At 36.1% G+C, this 27,235-nt stretch overlaps 1 protein-coding gene across 2 annotated transcripts; it reads right to left on the bottom strand.

Moving 5' to 3' along the window:
* Positions 1 to 6,699: 6,699 nt before the first annotated feature.
* On the bottom strand, positions 6,700 to 26,935 carry AFP (alpha fetoprotein). Of its 2 annotated transcripts, XM_024577350.3 has the most exons (15): positions 26,817 to 26,933; positions 26,006 to 26,057; positions 24,469 to 24,601; positions 22,269 to 22,480; positions 21,010 to 21,142; positions 19,609 to 19,706; positions 16,615 to 16,744; positions 14,577 to 14,791; positions 12,615 to 12,747; positions 11,977 to 12,074; positions 11,270 to 11,408; positions 9,492 to 9,715; positions 8,211 to 8,343; positions 7,223 to 7,277; positions 6,700 to 6,836 (listed from the first exon to the last, which is right to left on the bottom strand). In XM_024577350.3, the coding sequence occupies exons 1-14, from the start codon at positions 26,899 to 26,901 to the stop codon at positions 7,233 to 7,235; spliced, it is 1,830 nt and encodes a 609-aa protein (XP_024433118.2). In that variant the 5' UTR covers positions 26,902 to 26,933; the 3' UTR covers positions 6,700 to 6,836; positions 7,223 to 7,232. The 2 variants fall into 2 exon arrangements, with proteins under 2 accessions (XP_024433118.2, XP_053778964.1); XM_053922989.1 differs by lacking the exon at positions 6,700 to 6,836 and having other exon boundaries at positions 7,222 to 7,277; positions 26,817 to 26,935.
* Between the last annotated feature and the right edge of the window lie 300 nt (positions 26,936 to 27,235).

Below are 27,235 nucleotides of genomic sequence, written 5' to 3'. Positions count from 1 at the left end.
TTATTCTTTGACACTACTGGTAAAAAAGTAACCTGTTTAACCTATTTCTCACATACCTCAAATTTGATTGTTATTTGATCACACTGCAGAATTCTTGCTAATTATTAACTGGGAAAAATTATCTCTGTTTTTCACTAGAAAAATCTATTGGTTAGAAAGAAAAAGTCCACAGGTTAAGTATGCACAGTATCTAATCAAATAGACAACTGAAAAAATATCTTGAAATATTGCAACGGCTAAGAGAAAAAGAACTAAAATAAATAATTTACCAAAGAGAAAACACAACTAGATAGATGTCAAATGTTGCTGGTAATCAAAGGACTTTTAATTTAAACATAAAAATGTATATATACCTGATAGAATTAGGAAAAAGAAAACAATTAAGATATCTTACTCTGGTAAACACATAGCAAAATAGGTACCCATATGTTCAAAGCTTATGGAAAACAAGTTTTTAATAAGGCTCAGTAGTCTTAAAAATATTCATGTTATTTAAGCCGATCACTCAAGTTTTTGAATCTATACTAAGAACATGATTCTAGCTATGAAAATATTTTTAAGTACATAATTTAAAAATGCTAATAAAGCAGGTGTTAATGAGAAGAGTAACAGTGTAGGCAACTGGGTGTAATCTTACTGGGAACTGTCTAAGGAGTAGAAAATTTCCTAGAATGGCCCTAGCAGAGGACTGGGAAGCTGGGGCATTTATCTACTGACTGAGGTTTACATGAGCAAGGATAATAATCATGACACCTTAAAAAGACAAGCTACTGGGGTGAGGCCTAGTATAAAGCAGCACTACTGGATAGTCAAACAAATTCTAAACCATTATAATAATTATAACTATAATGACACACAATCAAGAGAGAAATACAACAATCTAAAAATCTAAAATTATATTCAAATGCCTATCCATACACTAGAATGATTAATAGATCAGAGATCCAAATGTAAAAAGAAAACAAAATAAATGTTCTAAAAACATACAAATAATTTGGGGAGAATTTTTTAAAATATGATGCAAAGCCCAGAAAAAGAAATAAATTCAGCTACATAAAACTTTTTTCTGAGACTCTACATGGAAAAAATACTATAAACAAAGTCAAAAACCAAGAGGAAAAACAGAAAAGATAGTTGCAATCTGCATTATAATATACAAAGAGCTCCTAGAAATTGGAGGGAAAAGGAAAAAGAACAACAATCTGATAGAAAAATAGTAAAATGATATAAGCAGATAGTACACATGAAAGAAAAACTAATGGGCCTTAACCATGAAGAAAGATGTTGGTAATAATACAAATACAAATCTAAACACCCCAGTACCATGTCTCTCCTATCTCACTGTAAAAATCTGAAAGTTTGCTGATATATTTTGAGGATTAAACTTTTGGGAAATAGGTTCTCCCATCCATTGCTAATTTGAATGCAAAATGGTGATACAGTATCTATAAAGGAGAGTTTGGCAATATCTAAAAAATACATGCATTTGCCCTTTGAGCTGAAAAAAAATTCTGATTGGTACATATACTAAAAATATAGTGCCACTATTATTAAATGACTAAAAACCTAGCTGATTCAGTGTGGCATTATTTGTAGTAGTAGAAGATTGGAAATGATCCAAATGCCTGTTAGTAGAAGGTTGGTTAATAAACTATAGCACATCCACAGAAAGAAATTCTATGAAGTTGTTTTTTTTAAAAAAAATTAGGAAAAACTTATGCTAATGCTGATTGTCAAGATTATATTTTTAGAAAAGGGAACCCTACTACGTTGTTGGTGGGAATGCAGACTGGTGCGGCCACTGTGGAAAACAGTATGGAATTTCCTCAGAAAACGAAAAATGGAACTGCCTTTTGACCCAGCAATTCTGCTGCTGGGATTATACCCTAAGAACCCTGAAACACCAATCCAAAGGAACCTATGCACCCCAATGTTCATAGCAGCACAGTTTACAATAGCCAAGTACTGGAAGCAACCTAAGTGCCCATCAGCAAATGAGTGGATCAAAAAACTATGGTACATTTACACAATGGAATTCTATGCAGCAGAGAGAAAGAAGGAGCTTATACCCTTTGCAACAGCATGGATGGAACTGGGGAGCATTATGTTAAGTGAAATAAGCCGGACGTGAGGGACAAATACCATATGATCCTACCTTTAACTGGAACATAATCAACAAAAGAAAAAAGGAAACAAAATATAACCAGAGACATTGAAGTTAAGAACAATCTAACAATAACCAGAGGGGAGGAGAGAGGGGACAGTGGGATTTTCAGGAATTACTGTAAAGGACACAAGGACAAAATCAAGGGGGAGGGTGGAAGCTGGGGAGGGAGGTGGGTTTGGCTGGGGTGGGGTAGAGGGGTGGGAAGAAAATACAGACAACTGTAATTGAACAACAATAAAATAATTTTTTTAAAAAATTATATTTTTAAGTGAAGAAAGCAAGGTATTGAACAACATTTGTAATATGTGTAATAGAGGTAGAATGGTGTAATAAGAACATATTTATATATGTATGTGCTTGATGTTGCTTCTCTCACTCCTAATACTGGTCATTTGTCTTTTGTCTTTTTTCCATTGATAAGTCTGGTTAGAAGTTTATCAATATGATTAATCTCAAAGAACAAGTATTTTGTTTCATTGAGTTTTATCTATTGCTTTTTCTGTTTTCTATTTGATTAGTTTCTACTTTATTATTTCCTTTCTTATGCTTACTATTTTTTTTTCTTAAGGTAGAAGCTGAGTTCATTGGTTTGAGATCTTCCTTGTTTTAGGGGCACCCCACAAATTCTGATATTTTCATTTTCATTCAGTTCAACATATTTTTAAATGCTCTTTTTGCTCCTTTGATTCACGAGTTCTTTAGAAATGAGTGATTTAGTTCATGACCAATTTGGGATATTCAGAGACCCCACTATTATTTATCACAAATTTAATTCCATGCTATCAAGCAATTCTCTAGAATCTCACTTAACTCTCTTTGGGGGAGACAAATTCTTTATATGATAATTCACAATTGGGGTGGGGTGAGAGAGGGCAGGGGAAATTTTAGAAGAGTTAATTCCTAAGAGTGGCTGCTCTGTGCTCACTTTTCTCCAACAGTTTGTCACCTCTGCAGGAGTTTTTAGTTTACAAACATCAGGAATGAGAGAGGTGACATAATCATAGACATTAAAATAATAACAAGGGAATATCTTGAAAAATATTTTGCCAATAAATTTTATGACTTAGATGAAATGAGCAAATGCCTTGAAAGATAGAAACTACCAAAGCTCACTCAAAAAAAACAGGTAACGTAACCCTGTTGACACCAGGCAATCTGGGCCACTGCTTCTGCTTTATGCCTCACAGAGGCAATGGGTGAAGTGACGGTCTTCTTTGCAATGTAGTGTGCAGACAAGAGCACATGTTACATTCTATCTCCCTTCCACCTCTTCATCCTCTTTAAGGCCAATTACCCTGGACTGTCACAGATACACACACATAGATGCACACGCACCAGATCTTTAACCTTCTCATGGAGAAGAAATGTATTTTCTCATTTTTTAATGTTAATTTTTAGACCCATGCTTCCTCTCCTCAGTGTGCCTTTTAGAAGATAAAGCAGTAAAGGAAGCCTCCAGTAGATGACAATGAGTACAAGTGTGAGGGATGATGGAGTGAGCCCCACGCATATCTGAGGGCAGTTTTCCAAGAAAGAAGAATCACAAAGGCAAAACTCTGAGCAGGAAATTAATTGGCAACTTGAAACACAGCAAGGAGGCCACTAGCCTGAAAAAGGAGAAAGAGAAGAAGGCAGAAAGGGACCATTGTGGAGGGGCATTGGACAGACTTTACATTTTACTCTGAGTTAGATGGGAAGCCACGATAGGTTTTAAGTAAAAAAGCGGCATAATGTGTGCGTGTGTGTGTGTGTGTGTGTGTGTGTGTGTGTGTGTGTGTGTGATGGACTAGTGAGTGAGGTCCAAGTCCTGGTGAGCCTATGAATGAGTGAGTGGTTCTACAATGTCCTGACTTAACATCCTTGCTCAGCTGTGGTAGATCCATGCCTATGGCTGCCTTATTGGAGTCACCCATTTTATATTTGGTCTTCCTCTTTCCTGCCACCTTCTGTTTTCCCAACATTATTGTCTTTTCCCAGGAACCATGTCTTTTCATGATGTGCTTGATGTAAGACAGCTTCAATTTTGTCATTTTTGCCTCCAAGGATGTCTCAGGTTTAATTTGTTTTAAGGCCCAGTTGTCCATCTTTCTGGTGGTCCAGGGTATCCATAAAGCTCTCCTCCAACACCCTCTTTCAAGTGAATCAATTTTTTATATCATCCCTCTTTACTGTTCAGTTTTTACAGCCGTATATAGTAATTGAGAATTTGAGGGTGTGGGTGATCTTAGTCTTGTTATCTAATGAAACATCTTTACTCTTGGTGACATTTCCTAGTTATTCCATTGTTATCCCCCTGAATTTCAACCTTCTCATAAATTTTTGGCTGCAGGATGTACTTAAATGTAAAGAATCGCTTCAATTAGTATGTTGAGACCAGAGCTAGGGATGGGGCAAAGGAGACCGATTAAGAAGCTACTGAAATAATCCATGTGTGGTATCATTGGGGTTTGTATTATAGGTATTGAGTAAGAGTTAAATTCTGAATATACTTTGAAGAAAGAGCAACAGGCTTTGCTCATAGGGGTGATATGGAAGGGAAGAACCATATAATTCTAAGGCTTTTGGCTTGAGAAACTAGAAGAATTGACAAGACAGAGGGAAACGCAAGTTTGGGACAGGGCAGAATTCAGTTTGGAATGTGCTAAGTTTGAATTACTTCTGTATCATCAACATGGAGATGTGAGGAAGGAAGATGACATATGAGCCTGGAAATTAAGGAAGAAATCTGGGCTGGGAATATAAAGAGGTGTTGTCCACATCTAGCTGGTATTACTGAACCAATCTAGATGAGGCCACGTAGAGAGCGAGTTTAGATTCAGGGAAGGCTGCTCTGAGACACTTCAACATTTAGAGGTTAAAGAGTTGCAGAAATTGCAGCAAAGAAGACCCAGGAGATGCAGCCATAAGATGGAAAAAAAATCCAAAAGTCAAGTAGAAAAATGTTTCAAGGGAGAGACAGTGACCAACTGTGCCAGATTCTACTGAAAGAGATAAGTAAACTGAAGACAGAAATTGGATTTTTGAGGCATGGGAGTCACTGGTAACCTTGACTAGAGGTTACCCTGAATCTTCATTTGTTTAGCTAACTTATTATTTCAAAGAAGTAAAAACCATTTAAAATCTCCAATTTGCCATTGTATTGATGTCATTCGTCCTAGTGTTTCCAATCATTTTTCCCTTGTATATTTCAATGAAACATAATTTGGCTCATAAATTTTTCTAAGCATTTTATTTTCATTGAACTTTCCTCTTAAGAAGAAATTTATTTTTCTTTGTTTAACGCTTTCATATTGAATTCTATTTTACCTTATTATGACCTCTAAATTAATACCTTTCAGAATTAGAACAAAATCAAATGAAGTCTAGGGATTTTGCAACAGAGTGGAAGGTCCAGAGCCATTGAGTGAGAACTGCAAGCCTACTGCATTGCTCTGGAGCAACTGTTTCCTCCTGGAGGAGAGACCAGAGTAGGAATGTAATTTTTAGATTTCTATTCAAAGCTAATACAATAAACAGCCTCCCTACTGGTAGATTGATCTTTTTTTCACCATTTTCTGACCTTGGCCCTCTGTACTCTTTCCCCTACCTCTGCTCTCCGTCCTCCATATCTCACAGATATCTTTCTGGAAGATCATTACTAATTAAATATCACTTTGGTCCCCTGTTACCTATAAGATACTGTTCAAACCCTTTGGAATAAAGTCCATGAGAATCTGGCTCAGTCCCACATGGCTTCCATGTCTGTGCTCTTCTGCTCACCCTGCCCTCCTCCCTCAAACCATTGAACATGTTTTGTTGTAGGCCATTTCACTCCTTCAAGGATCAGACATCTCTCTTACTTGAACTGATAAATGCCCACTCAAATCTAACATTCTTCTTAAATGATGGTCTCTCAGAGTGAGACTTTCCCCAGTCAACACGGGTCTCACCCACCCTTTGATTAACAACTTGTCACACTTCTGTGACAGCCATGATCTTCTTGCATTGCTGTTAGCTGCTCCCTTCTCTGCCGAAGCAACTGCAGGCCAGTGGCTGCACAGAGAGCAGCACCCGGTCCCCAGTCAGTGCTCAATAAACATTTGTGGAATAAAAAAAATTCATCGATGAAAATTATGTTCAATTAAAACAACTACAGTGCAGGAACACTTAGGTTTTCAAATGTCAGTGAATAGAGAACCGAACACGGGTGAGAAAAAGAGGCTAAACTTTGAGTACAATCATTCTTGATGGATTCTATAAAAGCATAATTTCTTTTCTCTTCTCCAGCTTATCTGTCAGCATGCTTACGTGGTTGTTTAATGGAAGATGTGGCCTGGCAGCACCACGCAGTGCTTAACTGGGAATAATTTTTTAGTTCACCAAGCACTCGAGACCTTAGAATTATAAATCCATCCTTGACTGGATTTAACCTCCTACCATAACCAATACTCATTGCTTGTTGACTAGAATCTGTTTCAGACAATGGTATACAAAACTAAAGAAACTACCTTTACATTTTCATAAATAAGCAGGTAGAGAAAAGGAATATTTGAGGATATTTTATTTCTATGATAAAGAAATCTCACATAAAAGTCTTCATCATTTTATTAATTCATAAAAAGTACCAAAATCATTTAGAATTTAAAAGTTCACACCAAACCCCAAAGATGTATTTTATCTTCTCTTCACTCTGTAATATGAACAAAAATATATTAATTACTAAATAAACCAATTAAATAGGTTAAATAAATAAGTTAAGCACAGTTAAATACTAGGTGCAGAAGGTAAAGGGTTTATTATTTTATATCAGAGAAATATTAGATAAATAAGAAGTTCTTCTCATGGCTTTCTCTGAAGCCTTTGAATTAACCTCAAAGAATTTTGAGTTAGTTGAGTCATTAATTTAACATTGTTGCCATAATTTTGTTTCAGTATCTTTAAAATAAAAATTTTTATTCAATTACACTTAGTTTTTAAGAAAAGCATTTCATGGTAGTTCTTAGGGTGCATTTCACTATAGATAGATATTTGGGAGAAAATCAACATTATTTAGGCTTGTCTGAAATTTTTTGTTACCTCAAGTAGTTTAAACTCCCAAAGCAGCCCGAGTTTTTGAAATTAGTTTTGGACCCTGCAAATTAAGAACAAATAAGAATCCTCAGATAAAGAAATGGATGACTGTGCCAGCCATACAGCTAATTTTCCACTATTCAAGGGTGAATCCACATGTTTATAGGTTTACCTAGTTAAAAACAAAGATATACATTTCTGATGCCAGCAAGCTGCGACAGTGGAGGCCAGAGAGAGAAAAAACCCACCCACATCAGTAGTAGATTTTGCTTGCTTTACACCAATGTCTAAAGCACAGCCACATACTGATAAGTGCACACACTCAAGCACATTTAATTATATTATCTATGGGAAAACTAAATGTTTCTAAATATTACATATCTCTGTAACTTATACAAAAATATCCAAACTCTTGCAGTATGAAATAGATAAAATTGGCAAAATGACTGTTATGGAATACATTTTAAAAATATAGTGATGCTATATTTAAATATGTTTAGTGATACAAACTAAAGGCTACAAAATGTAGCTAATTACAAATTCAGCTAAAATTGCTAAGTAATTACATTAAGATAATTCCTAATTACTACTCTATTGATATTCTAAGGCATGTTTCCAAATGAGTTCAGATATATTTTCTATAAATATTCCTCTAGAATCCTATTTGCGCAATCCATTTGCTAATAAATTCTTTTAATCCATTTAGCTGAACTGATAAATTTTAGGTCAGAAACTGTCTAAATTACCATCAATTAACTATATATTCACTTTATTGTCTTTTCTACTAAGAAATAAAATGACTAATTCTATTAATATTTTTTTTTAATTTTACTTCTTTCTACTATTTGGTGAGAAAACTGTTCCTATTTCTAAATCAAATTTAAATCTCTGTGGCATTATTTTAAAGTTATAGATTAAGGGGGTGTCCTTTTCATTATTCATTGCAGAAAATTCTGTACCAAGCATTTTGAGTCTGAAAATGAGCTGTACATACCTCTTCTGCAAAGCAAACTTCCTGTTCTTGACCTTGGCAGCACTTTTCCAGTAGACCAGAGAAATCTGCAATGACAGCTTCAAGTTGTTCCTCTGTTATTTGTGGCTTTTGCTTCACGAGGTTAATGAGAAACCTATGATTTAAAACAAAACAAAACACAAGGGAAGTCTGTTATGCAATGATATTTTTCTTAAGCTTTCCCAATAGAGAATTTTCAGAGCCTTAGCAACCTTACCATAAACCTTCTTTCCGTCAACCCATAATCTTATGACTTAGCTCATACACCTTGTCTAATACTTTCATTGGAAAGACAGCTTAGAAACATGCCGAGCGTTCCCCTGGTCTGCATTTGTGCACATTATAGAGGAAACACTATTTCATAGTTCTATCGTACTTATACATGGTGAAATGCAGTATTTTTCTTACTTATCTGGAATATCCTTTCCAATTCTCTCTTCTAAATTGTCTTATCCATACTCAAGGGCTTTCCCAACACCTGCCATCTGTAATTACGACACCTCTACCGGAGCACTGGCGATACTAATTCTCTGCTCTATTCATTTAGCAATACTTTTACACTGGAATTAATGTCAAATGGGATAATAAGAAAGGCTTGCCAGAGGAGGTAACATTTTTACTGTACCTTGAAACATGTACCAGATTTTAACAGAGAAAAAGAGGGAAAAACACATTTTCCAAAATGAAGGAAGACCATTCACAAAGCAAGAGAGTATTAAAATGCATGGGACCATTAAAATGCATTGGACACCATCAGTTTCATTGACTTGCATTACCATCACCGTTACAGAATGCCTCCCACAACAAATTGAAATGTGCATTCCATGTCTCAACACTCATACTTCATGGGTAAATCAAACATTATGGTTATTCTCTTCAAAAAGTAAACAATGTGAAAAATGATTCAGTAGTGTTTCATTCAGTAGGAATGAAAGTACCCAGAGACACTGCAAAGATCTATTCTAATCTTCCAAAATAGATTTCTCATTTCTCTCAATCTCAAGATAACATTACCACAATAGTTACAATGGAGACTGTTTTTATAAACAAGAAATTGTCTAAATTTCTTACTAAATATTCCCAGACCTACACCCAAGTGAGGCTGTCAAGGTACTGAGAGAAAACCACTCCGATAGCCACTTTAAGTGCTTTGGAGTAATAATGTTCTCCTGATGAGCCCAAGAGTGCTGGGTGTGCATACACAAATATCAGCTGCTATCTGGCATAGTCACTCTTCTCCATGATAGCATAACAATTTCTTACTGTTGCTTCATTGTTTGCAGGGCTACACCCTGAGCTTGGCACAGGTCCTTGTGGAAGATGAACTTGTCATCAGAGAATGGTGGAGGGACATATGTTTCATCCACCACCAAGCTGCTGAAGCATGGCCTCCTGTTGGCATATGAAGAAGTGCAGCACTGGCCGACAGCAGGGTTTATAGGAGTCTCCCCATGCCTGATGCATAATTGTCCAATAATAAGGTCAGCCTAGTTAGGAGAATGAGGAAAACACCAACAAAAAAGGGGATGGAGCATTAGCCATAAAATAGATTACAATGATTCCAGAAAATTGTTACAATAATTTTTAATGTATGGTCATTTTTAATATTACAAGAAAAGTTGCTGTTTTTGTAGGATCATTTGTTGCTGCATTATAGATTCTTGTTTGCCCATTTGTTCAGGATGAACCTCAGCATTTAGTGACAGATGGCCTATAGGTGATGTTGAAGACAGTTCCTCCAGCTATTTGTGTCAGCTACTCAAACCACCCTTCCAAAGGACAAAAAAATCTCTGCCTTGACCTAGGAAATCAATACAGGGCTTACATTTTCCATGTTTATCTGGCTGAGTTTTCTATTTTACTTTTGGGCTCCAGAATCACTTTTTGAAGGTAAGAATAGTGTAAACGTAGTCATTCCTAATTGAAAAGAAATAGGGCACGCACACACACACGTGTGTGTGTGTGCCTTTAAGGTTTTCCCCATGTAGAATCCTCCTATTTTCCACACTTTGAAGATATTTCTTAAGTACCTATTAGTAACTCGTAATAAGAGCCAACACATTTTGTGTGCACACCATGTGTTAGGCTAGTCCTGAGTGAGCTGGGCACATTACCTTGGACAGCCATCTAATGAGGGTGGCACAATTTTTGTTCTCAAATATCAGATGAAAAGTTCAAGCTCAGTGAGGTAGCTAGCTCCCCCAGTGGCATGACTAACCCATGTTGAAAGTGGGAAGGGACTGTAGACAGGAGCCTTCCCAAACACACTCCTGAGCCATCACACCACCCTGCATCTCTGCCTCCTGCCAACACGGTAGAATTCAATAAATGACAAAGACGATGCTTAATCACAGGAAATTCTCCTTTTTCCTTCTAATCTTTGGTGAGAAGTTTCAAGACATGAAGACTAACTAGTAAATCATTCTCCCTCATCAAAAAGAGGAAAAGGGAAAACTTTGTATACAATTTTGGTCATAGTTGCAACTTTAAGGAAAAAAATAATGAAAAAAAATCCCCATAATCATAGGGCACTAGTGACATTAGTCATTTTACTATTAAGAACATGGGATTTATCTTGTTTTGTACCCTGTACCCTATTGAAGGGAATAAATTATTCCTAAGGCCATAAGAATACTATACTACAAAGAGTAAAAATATAAGTATGGCTAAAATTAAATGACTAATTTTAATCAATCGAGATGAAGCTTATCTTTTCTTTTAAACATTCAATTAAGTATTTAGTGAACAAGAAAAGAAAATCCTATAGTGAATGATGTGTTGGTTGTTCTCTCCTCCCTTTATATCGAGCTTGCTCAGACACTGTTGAGTGAACTGTTTGCACTCTCACCAGCTGTTCTAGAAGGGCAGAAGCCTGGCCACGTCTAACTATCCAGAGCTAAATTTTCACACCCCCTCCGACTGTAACTGTCCAGACAACTCTCAGCCACCTCCACATTGGTTTTTGCCACTTTCCCTCAGTGGGAACCATGAGGCCATTTCAAACAGGGCAGAAACAAGACAGGATGAGATGAGACACTCACCGCGCCCTCACCACAGGCCAGCTGTTTCTCCTCACTGAGCTGGCAACACGCGGCTGCTGCGATTGCCATTTTCCTGGTGTAGGCCAGCAGCTCAGGCGGGCTCAGCTGAGGGGCTTTCTTTGTGTAAGCAACAAGAAACCTGCAAGGCATGTTTCACCAAATCCTGCTGAGTCATTCATGAGTTTTGGGACTCATTCTTCCCAAAGACCTTCTTTTGGTACCCGAATACATGGACTCATTTTATAACCCACATGGTACTGGACCAACTTTTGAGATGTGATTACTCTAACAGCCACTCCTTATATTCCCCTTAGGCCAACATATCACAATGGGAAAACAAGCGCTGGGCAGAAGGTTGACTCCTATTCCCAATGCCAGAAGCTTCATTGATTTTAACTTTGGTTTAGCAGTGTTTTAACTCGGACAGATTATGGCAGAATGGATATCTTTCCTGCAAAAATTTGCATGACTTGGGGGAACCCAAAGCCAGTGACACAGATCAGACTTCACAGGCCATTCCTGTTCCTCCTGATCCAGGGGAACGGGAAAGCTGCCTTCTCGGGGAAAGCTGGGTGATCACGTTACACCGACTGCCAATCTGAAAGCGGAGCTGGAATTGGAGTAGCCATGGTGACTAATACAGAAGTATATTTCCCTCAACGGTTCATAATTTTTAATTACTGAAAATACTGCTTAATAAAACATACGCATTTTGTAAGTAATATTCTCCTAGCTTCTGGAAGAGACCACAGCTTCGCTTTGCCAGTGCTTGGCTCTCCTGGATATATTTCTCCAATTCTTCTTCCTGACAATACAAGCATCATTACAGACATCTTTCTCTCTTCTTAGACACATAACTTTGTATGTAAAATTTGCCCAATAATATTGTATTCTATGATACCAATCTTAGAGAAAGCAATTTTAGATGAAATTTTAAATATTAAAGATGGCAAAGTTTGAATTGTGAGAATTAAAGCAAATGGACCCTGGGAAGATTAAGTTTAAAACTTTGTGAATCACCAAGCTATCTGATGACAGAATTCAATCTTTAGATTAAGGATTACAGTTCTTTCTATACAAAATCTTGCCTTTGTTAAGCTGTCAAAAATTAGCATTATTTTTATTTTGTGTGTCAAAGAACTTTTGAGTATCATTTTTATTTCGAAAGTAAGCCATTAGTTATTGACAACTAAGTTAATAACTACTTAATAGCTAGATACTAGTAAACAGATACAACAAGCTAACTGTTAGTTAATAACTAGATACTTTCAAGCTAACAGCATATTTTAATGGATGACATCAATCCAGTATTTCAGAATCTGCTTAAAAAGCTAGAGCAATTTACCCCTTTGTCCTGACATTCGAGAGCATTTTGCGACTGGGAACATTTCTCCAGTAACTCCTGATATCCTTTAGCAACTCTTAGAATTACTGGGACAGCAAACTTAGTATGTCTTCTTGAATATTCATAAGTAAATCTGAAATATGTGTGAAAAAATCATGTTATTAGAATTAAGAGAAAAATCCTTCCTTTGTTATATGGTAATCAGAAGTTAAAGTCCAAATAAATAACCCTGGAAATCAAACATGATTTAAACTATATGCACGACAAAACTATTAGTACAAACTAAAATCCCTCAAAGTGTTTTAAAATCATGCATCTTGTTTTGCATCCTTCAGTTTGGCTTTATAATTGTTGACTTTACATTAATTTATTCAACAAATAATTGTCCAGTGGCGACTCTATGCAAGCATTCTTTAAGCAAATTTTCAATAATGTAATAGATAAAAGCGCCTGACCTCTCCAAAGCATACATTATAACCCTGGCCAGTGTGGCTCAGTTGGTTGGAGCATCGTCCCATAAATTGAAAGGTAGTGGGCTTCATTCCTGGTCTGGGTACATGCCTAGGTCGTGAGTTCAGCCCCCACTAGGGGCGTGTGAGAGAGGCAACCTATCGATGTTTCTCTCTCACGCTGATGTTTCTCTCCCTCTCTCCCGTTTCCTTCCCCTCTCTCTCTAAAATCAATCAGCATGTCTTCAGGTGAGGATTTTTTTTAAAAAGCACACATGATAGGGAGGCGGAAACAGATAAATAAGAAGTAGGTGATCTAATTTTCAATAGTGCTAAATAAACGAAGACAAATAAAGTTAGAAGAGAAAGAAAGAGGTGACACCTAAGTTAGAGTGTGTGGTCAAGAAAATTCTTTTTGGGTGGCTTTTTTGGACCAGACACCTGGGTGAAAGGAGTCACACTAGTATCTGGAGAAAGATCATTCTCAGCGGAGAAAATTTCTACTGCAAAGAACCTTTCCAATTGAAGAACTGCTTCTATTACATAAACAATAAGCCGTGGAAGTATATGAATATACCAATTTAAAGATAATTCTCGAGTTTACCAATTGTATTCCAAGGTTATAGAAAGAGGTTGTTAGTTCTGCCAGCAATAAATTGTCAACATGGGTTCTTAAATCTTGACTTTGTTCGCATCTGCATAATTTTATTTAGCTGTGCAAACAATGTGTGGGTATCTAAATTTAATGTAACAATAAACTAATATCCTCAAGGAATATTAAGGAGAAAATTGGGTCATTATTTTCATTACTACATTAGAAGCAGACTCTCAAATTTAGAAAGACCTTTGGAGATCATTAAGTATAATTTCGTAAGAGCTGCACAAATCCTTCCTCTAATAGTGTCCATAGCCGTCCAGATATGCACTACACAATAAAGGAAAATGTGTTAACTGATTGCTTCCCTTAAAGGCAAACAGAATGACAATGTGTCATATCAATTACATCGCAACAAACTACTATACTGCAAATGTCTCTAAACACCTTTTTGTTTTCTTACAAAAATAAAACATGAATTCAATAAATACCAAATAAACTTTCTCAATAAAAGCCCTTTTAACTAGCATTATCTGGGGGGAGAAATTCTTAAAACATGCACAGTGAAAAATCACATTCTTAATCATGAACCCTTATTATTACAAAAATATTCACACCCTATGTGCAAGTTCAATAGTGACCTTCAGATGAGTAACCTATACAGGGATGACAATGCTTCAGATTCCAGTGAAATTCATGCAAAAAAAAAAAATACAGCCAAAAACAAGCCAGTTAATAATAGATCTCATTCCTTATTCCCTAGTTATCTGTTATATATATTTTAGTTCAGGACACTCTAGCACTGTTCTCACCAACAGAGCTCAAAAACCATAGCCTTCTGTCCCCATTTCAACCCCCCAAAACTGTCAACCGCATAACCTTTGCTTGTGTGAACATACGTTTACAGAGTGCATTTACCTTGCCATCAAGAGATCTTTTTCCTTTGAAGAAAATTGGTTGAAATCTCTCTCCCCTAAAAACCTGTTTAGAGTTGGAGACAAGCCTTCAGGTGTGTCATCGTTTTCTGCATGAATTATGCATTGACCAAGTTCAAGCGTGGGTAATTTGCAGCATTCCGCTATTTTGCTTGAGAGAGTGTCTTGTTGAGAACATATGTAGGACATAATTTTTCCCTGTAATGGGAAAAATAAAGTACAAATTTTTAAGGTTTATTTCTAATGTAGGGCCTTAGGACCAGTTTTAGGAAGGAAAGAAGGAAAAAGAGAAGGGAGGAAAAGAGAAAAGGGAAGGGTAAAATAGGAAGGAAAGAACAGGAAAGAAGACATTCTATCTTGTCACCTATTTTAAGGCTTTCTCCAGTTTGCTGTTCTTCACTCCTTTCCACCTACCCCTGTTTGGACAATTTCTTTTGATAGATGTCAGCTAAAACCTACTCATTTATTTTAATAGGAAGCTCTTAAAAACAAGAGAGAAATGTACCCCTCAAAAAATTACATGCACATTTACGTATATCTTTCTATTAATATTGAAATTTGCTACTAGACATTTGCTGTTGATGTCACAACATGGAGAGCAAACTGCTCCATCTTTAAACAATCTGCAGTGACTCACTATGACCTCCAGAGGGCAGTCTATGTATAATAAAATGACAGTGCACTTAAGTGGCCAGAAAGAAGCAGAACTTACACAGTCCAGTGACAGGATTGAATATTTGTGCATTCTCCACAAGGACACTTAAAACTAATTACCCATTCATTAAAATCAAATTTAAATACTATATGGAAATTAATGTTTCCACTTTAAAAGAAAAGGTGGTTATGAGCTCCAAAATTGAAAAAACTATTTTTTAAAGGGTTATACAAATTAATAAAATTATCAGTTAAAACTGAGAAAACTGACCTCAGAGAAAGACAAAAATAGTGTTTATCACTGCCACTTATAGGCAGGTAATACTTCTAAAAGCACAAATAAATGAAATAAGAAAATCTGTCTGTGTGGCAGCCCCCTCTCTGCTCATCTCCAACTCCTGCCCCAGGATCTCTCCCTGGGCCCCGAGACCCTCGCCCTCCGTCCTCCCTGCATCCCTGGCTTCTCACTGACTTCTAAGACTGACTCAGCCAAATGCCACTGAAACGAACATTTTATCCTCGCTTTCAACCTTCTGGAAGCCATGTTTAAGCCTCCTTGGAGAAGAAGGTATATGATACAGACCAGAGAGGTAGTGATTTGGGAAGAGACAGGCCTCTCGTACAATATCTAGAAGCATGGGGTTGGTCAAAACAGACCAACGCCACCGTGCTGAAGTTGTGCTTCTGTCGTTTGGGTGGTTTGGTTTTGTTTTTTAATCCTCCCACAGCCCTTTATTTGCACCTCTCTTTGGGAGGGCTAGCTTTACCTTGTAGAATACTTTTGTGTGTTATTTTTGTTGTGTCTTGTGTTACTTTGTTGTATTCATGGGCTAGCTGTATGAATATATAATAAAGTGCCTCTCAGGTACCAGACATGGTGCTGGCAGCCTATGGCCATAACAGTAAGTGAAAGACAGTCCCTCACCCCCAAGGAGGTCACCAGGCTTATCTCTGCTATGAGCCTGTAAATGCCTTGAGGTCAGCTTGTGCCTTAACAACAAATATCCCTCACAGAGGCTACTGCATAAAAATTATTTACTACATATGTGTCAAATAAAAAACAAAGACATTAAAAGTGAAGGGTCCACCCCCAGAATTCCCCTGGGAAGGCCTTCTGAGAGGTTACCGCCTCCTTTACAACTGAGCGTGACTGGGTGCTGGTCTCACAAGGGGAGAACATCCCTGAGTGAAAGGCAGGATCAACAGAAGAGTTTCTCACTAGCACGACGTCTGTAACTTCACTAAGTCAGCTTGTTGCCATAACCTGTGACCAATTCAGGTCAAAAAGATTTCTCCCATTTAGCACGAGGGCAAAAGAAAGAACGGGGAGTGGAAACATCTCTTTTTTAGGAAGCGAGACTCTTCACCCCATCCTGCAGACACTCCAGCACGTCTCCTCTGCAACACTCCTCGTGGGTGTGAGCCACGTCCAGGACCAGTTTCTGGATTTCAGTGAAGTTAGCTCTGGGAAACTTTTGACTCAGTTTTGTAATGGTTCTAGAAGGGGAAAAAGAGTAAGAAATTAATCTTGGTTATCTATCAGAACGAAATAACATTATAGAGTAGTAATATAGCTGCGGCTCCAAAGACAAAGACCTGATGTTCTTGTTGTTTAAATAGAAAGGAAAGTGTTATGAGTCTTATAGATGCAGCGATCTCCCAAGGCAGTGGCTCTGTAAATGATGACCTGGCCCCACAAATGGTTTGGAGGGGATTTATCTTTACCTAAAACCCTTCCTGTGATTTGTGCTGGAAGCACTTTTTGCTATTCACCACTGATGCTGAGCATTTAGGTCAGAATAGTGAGTGGGGTGAAAAAAATTAAAAAGGATAAACAATGAAGAAATGGAAAATTAAGTGATAATCATTTTTTACTTGGTGGGGGGAATACTTCTGAGAATACAGGGAGGGGCACATACGTGAAAATAAATGAAATGGGTCCAGAAGGTGGAGCAGACTAAACATTCAGATGTGTCATGGTGCCCAGACATGTAGTGTGGCCCAAAAAGGAAGTAAGAAAACAATTCTTGCTCCTTCCACATATCTCATTAAGTCGAGGAGAAATCTAGGTAAAACCCCTACCCCCTGAAGCGGCTGGTGTTGCTTTACAAACGAAGATGGATTTTCTTCACGAAATTTAAGTTAAACCTTATGGATTTCACATAATAAATTCATTATAATAATATCTAATTTATATTTATTACTAAGATAAATTTAAATCGGTTCATGAATCAATCTTTAAGTTTCTAATAGATTGAGAAGGTAAAACATAAGTCTGTCCTCTTCCAAGAAAAAAATTCAGTCTACCTTGATCTAACTCCATGACTAAAAACTTTAACCTACGCTTCTGCTGTGTCATTTGACACACGAATAAACAGAGAAATGAAATGGGAATGCATACAACTAATGCACTTTGGTTAGCAGCTCAGATGTTTTGCTACACTAGAAATATTTCATCCTAAATTTTGAAGAGTATTTTAACCAATTATATAATTTAAAATTTTCTAGTACTTGCATTAAAAAGTAAAATGATACAGGTTAAATTAACTTTAATGATATATTTTAACACCACATATCAAAAATATAATTTAAAAAATATCATTTTAATACAGAAAACAGACTGATAGTTGCCAGATGAGAGGGGGCTGGGGGAAGCTGGGTGGAAAAGGTGGAGGGGTTAAGAAGTTCAAATTGGTAGCCTCAGAACAGTCATGAGGATGTAAAGTACAGCTTAGGGATTATGGTCAATAGAATGGTAATAACTATGTATTGTGCCAGGTGGGTATTTGAAATATCTGGGGAACCTCTTTGTAAAGTATGTAATTGACCAATCACTATGCTGCACACCTGAAACTAACACAAAATAATATTGAATGCAAACTATCATTGAAAGATAAAATTTATATATATTGTTTTAATATGTAATCAACATAAAATCTATTACAAATCTATTACTATGTAATCAACATAAAAATCTATCAATCTAAAATCCTTTAATGCACATTAATCTACTAATGTGCATTCTCTTCTGTATAGTAAGTCTTTGAAACCTGGTGTATATTTTACACTGAGAGCACAGTTTCCCGTTGGTACCAGTGGCCTTCCAAATGCTCAGGAGCTGCATGTGGCTGCCATACCAGATAGCACACCTAAACCGTTGGTACTCTGATTTTTATATGTGACTTCAGTGTCTCATCGTCAGGATATAAACAATTAGAGACCAGTGACATAGTAGACGAATAAGTATAATGAAAACAAATCATGAGAAGGACCTAGAAAAACTAGCTTCTGATGTCCAGCATTGTGGTCTTGGGTAAAGTACTTTAATCTCTCTGGCTTTCAGGTTATTTGTACATAAAAATGAAGAAGTTGGACTAGATGATTTAACTGGGTTTATACTATATTCCTCTTTATTGTAACAACATAGATAGAATATGAAATAGAGGTAGGATGCATAGATGATAGATAGATAGATAATAGATAGAAAGATGATAGATAGATAATAGATAGAAAGAGGATAGATAGATGATAGATAGATAGATAGATAATAGAAAGATGATAGATAGATGGGTAGATAGATAGATAATAGATAGAAAGATGATAGATAGATGATAGATAGATAGATAGATAGATAGGTAGATAGATAGATAGATAGATACAGACAGATGGTAGATTGATAGAAAAAAACAATCAAAAGAAATGAGAGGAGGCAAATATGGTAAGTGTAAGTTAATATGGCCCATTGAAAAATTCCAAACTTGCCTTTGAGCTTTTTCGCAGCTGGCACAAGAAAACAAACTTCGGTGAACTGCATTACTTTCATCAGCTAGGAGAATACATCCTAGTTCTTCAAACATGACTATTTTTTTTAGCTCTTAACACTCGATTCTATATTATTGACTTAAGTAAATATTTTCATAGGAAGGAACAATTGACATAATGGACTTTTCAGCAGACTAGGAAGCAGAATTGATATTAAAAATTTGTTCTTAAGCTAAAAATATTAAATGACACATCAGTGAAGACTAATCTATTTTGAAGAGAATCTAGGAAAACATAGGTTAACGTTATGAGGCATAATGTGACTGCAGGCCAGGAACTTACGAGTGTCTAAACTAGATCAACAGTATGAATCTGGGAAGTCTTCTCTAAGTATTTTCTCCTCTAGGTTAATAAACGTGAAACAGCAGAGTGAACTGTGAGCTTCCTTCCAATCCTAAGACTTCCTGATTCTTAATCACATTAGCTCTCCTCAAAGGAAACTGTGTTTGCTACACCAGTGACCGAGAGAAAACGGACTTAGATTGTAAAATGGTAGTTCCGCAGCCTCACCTTCTCCCCTAGGTAGAACTTACACTTACATGGCTCTGAAGGTTCGGGGTCCGAAATTTCTCATTACTGTGCATACATGCTGATTTAACAAGCTGCTTTCTCTTAATTCTTTTGTAATCGATGCTGCCTATAATCCAAAGAAACAAGACATCAAGAAAGTGTGTATTGTCTTTCATAGGCTCTAATAATTACAGAAACAACAGATATAGGTAACGTGAAATTCTATAAAGGTTTTACTAAAAATTATGAGTGCAATACATTTTTGTAGAATTGTATTCATTTATTCATTCTCTCCTGTTGATTTATATGCATCTACACCAGATAGATTTTCTTTAAATACCTTAAAATTAAAACCTTATAACTTTTATGTTTGGGATAATAAGTAAACAACTGTAAGACATATGGAAGACTGATAATTTATTAAATGTCTGCTCAGTTGCACAAAAGGATTGCATAACAGCCTGACATTCTGGGAGTAGTAATAATTCTTCAAAAATTTTTGTTGCAGGAGTTCTGGTGGCAAGTAATTAATTGTGGATATTATTCTAGCTCTCTGAACCTAAGAAAGCCATTCACTTCTCTAAACCTAAGTTCTCTTGATTATTAAATGACAATAATATCATTGACCCTTGAATAAAATGAGTTTGAACTGTGTAGGTCCACTTATATGTGGATTTTGTTGATAAATACCTGTGTTATTTTTGAACTGTGGTTAGGAGTCTGTGGGTGTGGAGTTCTGATTATATGCATTGATCTAGGCCATTTAATATAAGGAACCTGAGCATTCATGTATTTTGGTATCCTGGGGAGTCCTGGAGCCCATCCTCCACGGATACCAAGGTTGTTAAATTTGGGGGGTAGTCAATATTATACACAGATTTTGAAGTCATAGGAGTTGATAATGTTCAAGGGTCAACTGTACTTACACCTCAAATTTGTTCTAAGGAGTAAAAGAGATAATGAATAAAGTACTCAAACATTAATTTTAAAATGATAAAAAATAAAATAAAAAATAAAAATACTTATTGAACAAAAAAATAAAGATTGAATATAAAGCATTTATCATAGTTTTCCCTGCATTGTTTCCTCTCTTCTTCTGCTCCTCCTGTTCTTCTCCCACTCCATCTTCTTTTACTTCCTTCTTTCACCTCTTCCTCTTCTCTTTCATTTATCACCTCTACATTTATCTTTCTTTATTCCCCATGGACTCACTTCCTTAATAATAAAATAATTTTGGCTGAATGACTAAGTGAATGAAAAACAAAGCAAATCCAGGTTGTTTAGCCCAAAGAGTTTGGAATACTGAACTACGCTCTATTCTGGAAATGATATTCCACACACAAAGCATATTTCCATTTTTAACTTTGTTTGGTTTTAATGAGTCATAGCCAGAGAAAGTCCTGGTTCAGATATTCACACAAATATAATACCTTCGTTTGGAAGCATTCGACTGCATTTTCAGCTTTGCAACAAAGGGGAATTATTTTGTCATAGTGAGCAGCCAAAGAAAGAAGCATAGGTGCATACAGGAAGGGATGCCTCCTTGCTATCTCATAGATGTATCTGTGAAATGAAATAGAGCAGATAAGGTTTACAAGCACATAAAATAAGACTACTACTGCTTGGAACTGAACTCTGGAATGTGTTTAAAGAATCACAAAACCATCGTATTTTCCCCATGTGCTATGAAAAATTTTTGTCACTAAAAATCCCCAGGGGAAAGAAATCTGACAACTGATACCATACTCTAATTCAAAAGCAAAATAGATAGGGATGCTGCCTATGGTTCTTATTAAAGCATCCTTTCAATAAGCCTACTCAGACATGTTTCCAGGGACAGCAATGCCAGACCACCACTAAGTAAAACAGAATGGTAGATTTATTTTTTCCTTCATTGGTGCACAATGGAATTATCCATCTTGGCAGTCTCCAGAGCAGAGATAGTCTAAAGGCAGGTTCCCACGTCTTCTGGTTTACACAGCAACACAGGAGACACAAGTGATTAAGAGTTGGATACAGGCATTCTTAACAGAGAACCTGCGTCCAAGCCCAACTTGGGGATGTACTAGCAGTGTGCCCCCACCCACTTGTCCTAACCTCCTAAACTTCAATCTCCTCATCTGCAAAATGGAAAGAGAAAGAAGAATAAGGAGGAAGAGGACAAGGAGACCTCCCAGGTTGCTGTGAGCCTTCATCTAATCGTATGCTCCAAGCACACATGTCCTTGGAACACCCTAAGTGCACGGTCAACATTAGGCCTGTTAGTGTATCTTAACCATTCCTGGATCACTAGCACTTTTTTGTTTCCAGGAAATTTGTTCAACACACAAAAAAAGTGTTTGGCTCCAGAGGGAGTCATTTTGCAAGGTACTAATGCATCCTTGGGCAAACTAAAATTGAGAGATTAGCCGGGAAAAACCAAGGTGTATCACAAGAGGCTAAAGAAACACTGGCAAGTCTGGTGTGCAGTCTCCACCGCGCCTCTCTGGCATGTTGTTGAAACCAAGGTACACTGCAAGTTGCTCACCAAATTTCCTAATCCAGGACTTCAGGATATCAAATGCCAAATGTTATTTCTACTTCTCCATGTTTTAGAGTACACCTATAATTTGCAGAAATAGTGGATTCTGCTTGGTACTGCTCCCTTTCTGGGGTTTTAATCTCACTTCTAACTAACTTGGACCCTTACCGGTTCATGAATGTCTCCCTGTTTTCTTCATATTCTTTGCAACTCGTGACAGGTTCTGGAAGTTGGAAAGGTGGGATGGACGTTGGGGAGGCCTTTTTGTGGGCTAGGAAGCATTTGTGTCTTTCCTCTTCAACTTGGCTGCAGCAATGTGAAAGTCCATGCTTTTCAGAAATTTCCTTCTCGTGACAAATTTCCTCCAGAAAGGCAGATAGCTATCAGAAAGATTTGTTTTTAATGAAAGACAACTAACTTTACTTTTACAAAACCTATAAAACACATTAAAACTTTTCTAATATCCAACACCCGGACTACAGATTAAGAAAATAATTCCCCATACAAATTCCAACATATTTAGTTTCAATCGGACGAAATAGCTCTTTTTGGTGCCTTCTGGGAAATGGAATTTTGGTTTCCAATCTTAAGTAATACACAGGACTATTAAACAAAATTTTTATTTTAAAAAGAAAAAGAACCATGCAGTATTTTATTTCCTTCCCCCTCAAGAAATATGAAATATTTTATTGTACCCTTTTCTTTTACCAACAATTTGGCCTGTGACAAGTGTAAGCTCTCCTTTTTTATTCTAAGTCAATTTTCTGACAGAGAACCTCATTCCACATGGGACTTTTATGATAAGACATAGATCTAAAATTGGATATTATTTTTAGATAAAAATAACTTGAAATTAAAAAAATAACAGTAAACATTTTTGTGGGTCATAATCACAGATTTAGCTAAAATGTTTGAACAGGTACATTTTTAATGTTTGAAGCCTTCCTTTATTGCCTAAATTTTACCAAGGTCACAATGACACCAATATTACTGCAGAGGGACTGTGAGGAATACTGTGTTTCATTCATTTCAGGAAACCTTTACTTCAGCTTTTATTACTGCTACTATTTAGAGAATCATGGCTATCTTGAGTAAGACTTCCAGTTCCTAATCTACATAAAAACCACGACTTTAAGGTTATAAGAAATAAATCACCCATCTAAAATTACTTGACTTTCTCCTCTGAGGTAAAGTTGCAATAAGGAATATATGTTGTTTAATTTATACACATCTTTAAAAGATTATCAGGATAATGTAAAAAATAGAGATGCAAAAGAGAGATTTTTATTAAATCATCAAATTTATGGTTGGAAAATACTTTAAAAGGGCATCTCCTCTACAATATCCCAGACACATTATCTTTTGGCGACTTCATCAACCCATCATGTCAAAGGATTCTCTGGGCATTTTGTTCCATAATTGGATACCTCTAACTATTATACAGTTCATTTCTTAATGAGATAAAATAACAACACTTATTATTTATTGATCTTCTACATTAGGATATCTTTATACTAGAAAAAGTAGTTATTGTTTATCTGAGTTCAAATCTTCATGTTTTGTTATTTATTGTTCGCTAAATCTGGCAAGCCTATGTGCCATGCACTTCACATTCCCTATAGTGTGGGCTTAGTGTGATGAAGCCTCCAAGGGTGTTTGTTCTGGAGCCACATGTCCTTGTTTAAATCCTGGTTGGGTCTGGGATCCCTTAAGCAAGTTACTTAACTTCTCTATGACTCACCTGCTTCAACTGAAAGATTAGCATCTATCTTTTGAATTATCATAGAGATTTAATAAGTCTGCATTTGTAAGCAAAGCAGGTATTCTGCCAATAAGCCCCAGCCAGGGTCTCTTGGCTCACTGGATATCCATTCTGATTCGTGAGTGCTGTCTCTGCTCTATGTCGTAAAATACTATGATCATCCACATGTATGTAACACTCTCTAGAACAATGCTTGTCATTGTGTGCTTAATAAAAATTAATTGCTATTACTATTATCGTATCATTTTCCATGACAATCTTGAAGTGGAAGTTATGATTATTCCTTATTTCATAAATAAGGAAATTAAAGCTCAAAGCAGTTAAGAAATATGCTTGTGGTCACCCAGATACTCTTATTTCAGAACCTTAGCCCTTAGCCATCATGCTTATATTGTCTCTTTATAACAGGTACTCATTATTCTCTCTTCTACCATCTTTAGCAATTCAGAACTAATCTAATGCCTCATTCACACAACATTTCTTTAAATATTTAAATGTATTTCTCATGTTACCCCTGAATTTTCTCTTCTACATGGTAAATTTTCATCAAATATCTTATTATTATTATTATTATCATCATCATCATCATCATTATTATTCACTCACCTGGCTCTCTAGACACCCTGCAGTCTGCTCATGGCCAGAGGGTTTCTCAATTACAGCCAATACATCTTTTGCCATTTTGTTTACTTCCTGATAAGTGGCTTCTTGAACAAACTGGGCAAAAAATATGGTAACTCTGAAATAAAAATATAGTAAATGCTTAAGGAGAAGACATATCAAGCTTGTTTTTCTCAAGTTTAGTTTTTCTTTGTAATTTTTTTTGTTATGTTGTAACCTATTTAGGGGATGACCTTTACTAAAACTTACTGGGAAATTAAGTTCCAGCTATACAGGAAAAATATCAGTCTTCTTCTTGTCCCCTTTCCCCATAAATCTACATATATCTGTTAAAAATCAAAATAAGTGAATTTCCCATAAGAGTGGTTCCTCCTTTTTGCAATGCAATTGTAATTGAGAGTATCTATGTTCTTTATAGATATTCTTTTTATTTTTTTAAATTTTTAATAATATATTTTATTGATTATGCTATTAGTTATCCCATTTTCCCCCCTCTATTCGCCTCTGCCCTGCACACCCCCTCCCACCCACATTCCCCCACTTTAGTTTATGTCCATGGGTCATACAGATAAGTTCTTTGGCTTCTACATTTCTTATAGTATTCTTAACCTCCCCCTGTCTATTTTCTACCTGCCATCTATGCTACTTATTCTCTGTACCTTTCTCCCCTCTCTCCCCCTCCCACACCCCTGCTGATAACCCTCCATATGATCTCCAGTTCTGTGATTCTTTCCTGTTCTAGTTGTTTGCTTAGTATGCTTTTGTTTTTGTTTTAGGTGTGGTTGTTAATAACTGTGAGTTTGCTGTCATTTTTTTAATCTTCTTTTTCTTACATAAATCCCTTCAACACTTCATATAATAAGGGCTTGGTGATGATGAACTCCTTGAACTTGACCTTATTTAAATTTAAGCAAAGAACTAGTCATCAGACCTCTGCTTGTGACTACTCAGCATAATCAAGGTTTGATCCAAGACTACAGTGCTCACGGATTGACCCAAAGCATTGCGTTAGCAGGCTTCCCTGTACAAACAGTAGTAGCAGTACATTCTTTTAAATTCATTATTAGAAGTGTGGAACCGAAATATAATATTCAAATGAACAATACACCCTCTATAAATAACAGAAAATCAAATATTTTACCTCTTCTTTTTTGTTACTTGTATTTAAATAGTATTCAGGATAGAGAATACTGCAATATCATCTTATTGGTATTGAGAAGAATTTCTTAATTCTTTTTGGTTGTCACTGATCAGATGCTAATCTTCAGCTTCTAACATCTGATTTGGTTTGTTTCATGGAATTGCAAGGAATCTAGAGGTCTAGTTAACATCTAAGGCACAGGCCAACAGCTCAACCTCCTCAATATCAGCTTGATATTGAATATAAATGACTTTTCTTGGCATTGCCCAATTCGCTTTTATACTTTAAAAATTCATAGGGTTGCCCAGTTTCATTTAATTAGTTAACTAAAATCGTCACTGCTCTGCATGTTTCAAATGAATTTATACAAGCAAAACTTACAGGTCGACTAAATTCACCTCTGCAGAGCACTGGGAGGAATCCAATACGGAGGCTGGAAAGCAAGATAAACTTCATGAGAAATAATGGTTTCATTTGCAACTAGGAAAGTAATCATTATTACATGTAAATATATTCAAGTTAGAAATATACAATTTTAGAAATGAGGAGACATTAGGGATCATCTCTCTAAACACCTTGATTCTGTACTTGAGAAAACTAAGAATTAAAGTTAAGAATAATTTATAGTAGACAGCACTAAAATCCAGATTTTATGTTTTCAAATTGTTTCTCTCCTGTACTGTGATGCTCTAATAGGCTTGGAAATCAAATGGTTAGAAGTATTGATTTTAGTCATCCTCTGGAACAGTGTGTACACCACAGTTTCCTTCCCACTTGTATCCCAGCTCCACTGATCCTTCTTCAGTCAGATAATGACCCATTTTTTCTAAAGTAAAGAATAAAGATGTTACTTATACTACTTAGTTCACCAGTCTGAGGGGGGTTGTGTGTAATGGAACCAAGATTATGGTCTAATATATATGATATACATATATATCTATTAAACAAGTTCTGTAAAAAAATTAATTCAACATGAAGAATACAAACCGTTCTTAATGTTAAGCACTTCCATAATTTTGTAAACACCTTATAAAGCTACAAGTTTATCATGCATTTAAAAATATTCACTAATTAAATATTTTTCCCTGGGTGGAAGAGTAAGTGTGATAAATAAATCAAGACAAATGAATAAATGCAAATTTACGATTTTGATACAGAGAAAAGACAAAAAATAAAATGCAAACTGTCTTACCTATTCCGTATGCATTGTTATGCATTGTCCTGGATTCAGTGGTACTTAGTAGGAAAATTAAAAAAATTGATACCACCCACTTCATGATGATTAGTTATTCTGTTGTTGTTGGCAAAGGTCAGGGAAGAATATTGAAAACCATGCTGAAATTCTTTTATACCCTTCTCAAGCAATGTCTGTTAACTAGTAATCTTTTATTGGTATATCTGTCACTTTATTTCCTTAGGTTGAAATGGACAACTTGCCAATAATTAACAGCACAGGGATTATTTGTATTTAATGTTCAAGGACACAGGCTTCTTTGGGGTGGAAAAAGAAAAAAACTTCCAAATTCATTCCATGTTACAAATATAACAAATATTCTCCTCAAACTACAGACCAGTGAAAGAGATGATTTTCCCTGAATTGTACAAGAATTA

Source organism: Desmodus rotundus, chromosome 4 (assembly GCF_022682495.2).
Source record: "Desmodus rotundus isolate HL8 chromosome 4, HLdesRot8A.1, whole genome shotgun sequence".
NCBI lineage: Eukaryota > Metazoa > Chordata > Mammalia > Chiroptera > Phyllostomidae > Desmodus > Desmodus rotundus.
This window is presented reverse-complemented; position numbering and strand designations above follow the sequence as displayed.

What these genes read in the sequence shown, in the direction of transcription:
- AFP (XM_053922989.1), bottom strand. Translation starts at nt 26,901, where the DNA reads ATGAAGTGGGTGGTATCAATTTTTTTAATTTTCCTACTAAGTACCACT. An exon ending in TCGAATGCTTCCAAACGAAG is followed by an intron (nt 19,707 to 21,009) that starts GTATTATATTTG and finishes TTTGGATTATAG; the next exon opens with GCAGCATCGATTACAAAAGA. An exon ending in TGGCCTGTGGTGAGGGCGCG is followed by an intron (nt 9,716 to 11,269) that starts GTGAGTGTCTCA and finishes TCTCCTAACTAG; the next exon opens with GCTGACCTTATTATTGGACA.